This window comes from Eucalyptus grandis, chromosome 1 (assembly GCF_016545825.1).
Source record: "Eucalyptus grandis isolate ANBG69807.140 chromosome 1, ASM1654582v1, whole genome shotgun sequence".
Lineage (NCBI taxonomy): Eukaryota > Viridiplantae > Streptophyta > Magnoliopsida > Myrtales > Myrtaceae > Eucalyptus > Eucalyptus grandis.
The window spans coordinates 31812837-31817511 of NC_052612.1; the positions used below are offsets into that span (position 1 = coordinate 31812837).

Below are 4675 nucleotides of genomic sequence, written 5' to 3' on the forward strand. Positions count from 1 at the left end.
TTTAATTTGATCAACAATGTAAAAGGAACTATAATTTCAAGAAATCTCTCTTTTTAACTGAACTAATTTTTATGCATGTAATATCTAACAATTAAAAAAACAGCGAGCTTTAATATACATGTGATTTTTACCTTTTTGGCAACTAAATCCTACATAGAAATAGAAAATTAAAAAATAAATTAGTGCATATATTTGGGACACCACTTTAAGTTGCAAGTGAATAATTGGGGCCATTGTCTTTTACGAAAAATTGGGTGGATTCAATTATATAGGCTTCAATCCTTTGGAGAATAGTTCCATCCCTTCTTTTAGGCGATTCGTGCGGAGTGAGATTAATTTTTATGGAAGGGTTTAAAATCTAAAAGCAGATTCTCCAAAGACAAAAAAAAAAAAAAATTGGGTGGATTCAATAATATAAATGGAAATAGCTCCATCCCTTCTTTTCTCGGCAAGACTAATTTTTATGGAAGTAAAATCTAACAATTACAAAAAGAAATGGAAAAACTAAATTGTCCCAAACATTTACAACCCGCTAGAGGCTGATATGAATATATAAATTCTGTAGGAATCCAAATGCCTTTCGTCTCCAACCTCTCTTGATCTCTCCTCTCGTCACGCGCCACCATCGAAGAGAGAGACCCAGAAAAAAAAAATGCACGCTCCGATGGGGCCCCGTCTTGCTCTCCTCGTCTTGATGGCTGCGGCCTTTGTCGGAGCCTGCTTCAACCATGTGGTGGCAAGGATGTCGCCCTATCATCGACCGAAATCACGCGCTGCGATGTCCGTCTGGGACTCCAACAATGAGTCTTCGGCTTCTCCTCAACAGGTACATTGAGACGACACTCGACTGACGATGGTTAGGGCGGTTCGTTCATTTCCATGATCTTTTCACCATTTTTGCTCTCTCTCTCTCTCTCTCTAGGTAGATTTTCAATTGTACTTTTTAAGGAATCCAGATAAAGGGTAAATGTATTACAAATGTACAGATTTGATATCTTTTGTGTTATTCAAAAAAATTTAGATGAAATGTGGCAGAGTAATCATAGTTTTGAGTTTTTTTGTTGATTTCTTTGCTTTCCGTTTTTAAGTTATCTTTAGTGTTTGGGTAGATAAAAATTAGCGAGAAAATGGCTGGTATCAACTTGGTGTGAGGGTCGCAACAACAAATGCCAATTTTCAGAAAAAGATTTTAGATTTTATATATAGTCGGATGAGATAGGTCCACATAATATTTATCAAATTCAGCAGTACATGTGAGTGAAAAGCCTGCGTATGTTGTTTGGAGTTGATCATAATCACTGATCGTGTAAACTATACAAGACTCCCAAATAAAACGGTCACAATTATCTTAGCCAGGCAGGTATTCCAAGATCGCACTTTATGGTATTGAATAGTCTAATGTACATGCTGCACTTAATACATACACATGTGCCTATTTTTTTTTAATAATAAGTGGCTTCAAATGTTTACTGAATGAGTGAATCACATGTCAAGAAAACTTGGATATTTGAAAAACATCTCTTAAAAATGATCCCTTACATTACTTACAGAAATAAACGAACCAAAAATATTTTCATTATCCATGAAAATATATGCACATAAATTACTGTCATTAATGAAAACATTTTCAATTGGCTAATTATTTCAAGAGATACAAATAATCATTTTATAAAAAAAAATATTGTTATTTTTCTCAAAACACACGGAACCTAAACTGCCATTTTTCCCTTCACATTGTGCTGGTATGTACATTGCATTCCACGGGAATAATTAGGTCACGGGCTATTAGGTGCGTGACTTTTAACAGTGTCATTACTAGTCCCCACCAATTAATTAGATTAATTAGATCGACTAGACATGTCCATTTCGATCCACTTTGGTATGCTTATGTTTTCTGCCGCTAGCAAAAATCAACCACCTCATGATACGTCTTATTCAAGCAAATGAACAAAGAATGAAAACTATAGTGAGGTCTATCATCATAAGCAGACATTTTCGTGGACTTACTGGATAAATGATTTGAGGTTGAAGACAAGCTTTCTCACTCCCCCTTCCCTTTTGGTAATCCGGAAGTTGTTTTTTTAAATTATATATCCCTGAAGTTTTTTTTTTTTTTTTTTTTTTTTTTGTATGGAATGAGTGGATTTGATCAAAGGACAAAGTTATACGACCGGCTTTCATTTAGTCTAGATCAAGCGGATGAGACCTATTTGAACATTGTGCAGTCATAACATGTATCATCCATTTGATATTTAGAATGTCCTACATTTAGAATCGCGTATATGATGTGTGAAACATGATCTAAAACAATTCATTAACTTCACACGATAGACTTGATTAGTCCTGACTCACATATAAAGACATCGAAGGTAAATTCCATCTTAAATTAGCGGGGGAACAGACACATTAGCGGGGTATCCTAAGTCCCACAACTTTGTTTCTCAGGTGCATGTATCTCTGGTGGGCCAAGATAAAATGAGGATCTCATGGATCACCCAAGACTCGGTTCCTCCGACCGTGGAATACGGCAAGTCGCCGGGCGTATACCAGAATTCATCGACAGGAACTACAAGTTCGTACAAGTATACACTGTATACGTCCGGGAAGATCCACGAGGCTGTCATTGGTCCGCTGGAAACAAATACAGTGTATTACTACCGATGTAGCTCGGACTCATCTCGCGAGTTCAGTCTCAAAACCCCTCCGGCACAGTTTCCGATCAAATTCGCAATAGTAGGTACGTGCAGGCATATTGTCATCAACTAGGTTTGAGATTTAGGTGGAACAAAATTGTGTAATATTTGAGAAATCAAGAAGATGAATCACGACATATAGTAAGTTCTATTGGGACAATTTTTGGTTTGTTTTAGTATATGATCTGATCCATTCACATATTTAGTGAGCAGAAGCCTATTTCTTTTCCCCCCAAATAGCGGGATTGGACAGAGCATGCGTATGAAACATGTCAATTAGCACATGTTAATCATTCGCAAAATGCTTCTTAACAAAGGTGGTCCAAAGTTTGACATGGTATGGTGCAGGCGACCTCGGACAGACAGAATGGACCAAAACAACCCTTCAACACATAGGGCAATCGAACTATGACGTCATGCTGCTGCCGGGCGACCTGTCGTACGCCGACTTCTACCAGCCTCGGTGGGACTCGTTCGGCCGCCTTGTCGAGCCCCTGGCCAGCCAGAGGCCCTGGATGGTGACCCAAGGGAACCATGATGTTGAGAAGATACCTATCATTCATCCTCATTCCTTCACGTCCTACAACGCGAGGTGGCGGATGCCATATGAGGAGAGCGGCTCGGACAGCAACCTCTACTACTCATTCAACGTCGCCGGGGTCCACATCATCATGCTGGGCTCATACACGGACTTTGACCCAAGCTCGGCCCAGTACAAGTGGTTGCAAGCCGACTTGGGGAAGGTGGACCGGACGAGGAGCCCTTGGGTAGTGGTGCTGCTCCATGCTCCATGGTATAGTTCTAACACTGCTCATCAAGGCGAGAAGGAATCGGTCGGGATGAAAGCCTCCATGGAAGGTTTGCTCTATCAAGCGCGAGTCGACATGATTTTCACTGGGCATGTGCATGCCTATGAGCGCTTCGTAAGCTCCCTAATCCTTCTCTGTTCTATCTTTTATCGAGGCTATGCTTTCCTCCTAGTTCCTCATCTCTGCTTTCACTTCTCTCCTCAGACCCGTGTCTATAACGAAAAAGCCGATGATTGTGGTCCGGTGCACATCACCATTGGCGACGGCGGCAACCGCGAAGGCCTTGCCAAAAGGTTTTTCTCGGGTTCCTTGTCCAAATGCTTCTTTCTGCTTATCAGTTTTCAAAATGTCGAATCATTGCCGATTCAGCTTCAAAACCGTAATGCGACAATCGAAACTGACCGAGAGCAAACCTTCAATTTGCATTCTGCTGGAGCTGGCTAACCATAAATGCATTTTAACTTTAAAGCCACTGCTTCCCTTTCCAGTTACATGGATCCGACACCGCAGATATCAGTATTCCGAGAGGCGAGCTTTGGGCACGGGCAACTGGAGGTAGTGAATGCGACTCATGCACTCTGGACATGGCATAGGAATGACAATGATGAGGCCGTGGAAGCAGATTCAACTTGGTTGACAAGCCTCTCGTCCAACCCAGGATGTAAAGTGTGATAACCTTGATACAGAGGTATAGAAACACCCGAATGCACAAGGTAATTGTTGGATACAGGCAAAGTTGGTTCGAGGATAGAATAGATAAATTGTTCTTCAAGACAGCTAAATTGTGTCAGTTGGGTATCAAAAGGAATTGAACATCTCATTTTAACAGGTTTCTTCGCTTCCATCGCTGATATAGTGATAAAATGCTTGGCCCAGTACCTTCGTTAAATCTGTGGCAATAGGCTTAGTGAACTGTTGGTGATATGTTTTTTTGTGATCAGGCAGATTTAGAGTTGAGATATGCCGGTATCCACTAAACCGTCATCGCGACCTTACCTCAGGTGAACCACCTACGAGTTGACAAATGAAATACTAAGCCTAAATTTAGCTTAGGTTCTCCCAAGCTTAGACCAATTTGCAACTTAAAGTTCAAGTTGTTAATATGCAAATCACTTTCATATAAGAGTTGTGATTAATCTATTTCTTAATTTTCGTGTGATGAGAAAAAAAAAA

General features: G+C 40.3%; 1 protein-coding gene across 1 annotated transcript; it reads left to right on the top strand.

The window, feature by feature from the left end:
* Positions 1-538: 538 nt before the first annotated feature.
* LOC104450704 (probable purple acid phosphatase 20) lies at positions 539-4174 on the top strand. Its single transcript, XM_010065387.3, has 5 exons — positions 539-826; positions 2446-2737; positions 3042-3616; positions 3707-3795; positions 3991-4174. The coding sequence occupies exons 1-5, from the start codon at positions 653-655 to the stop codon at positions 4172-4174; spliced, it is 1314 nt and encodes a 437-aa protein (XP_010063689.2). The 5' UTR covers positions 539-652.
* The last annotated feature ends 501 nt before the right edge of the window (positions 4175-4675 follow it).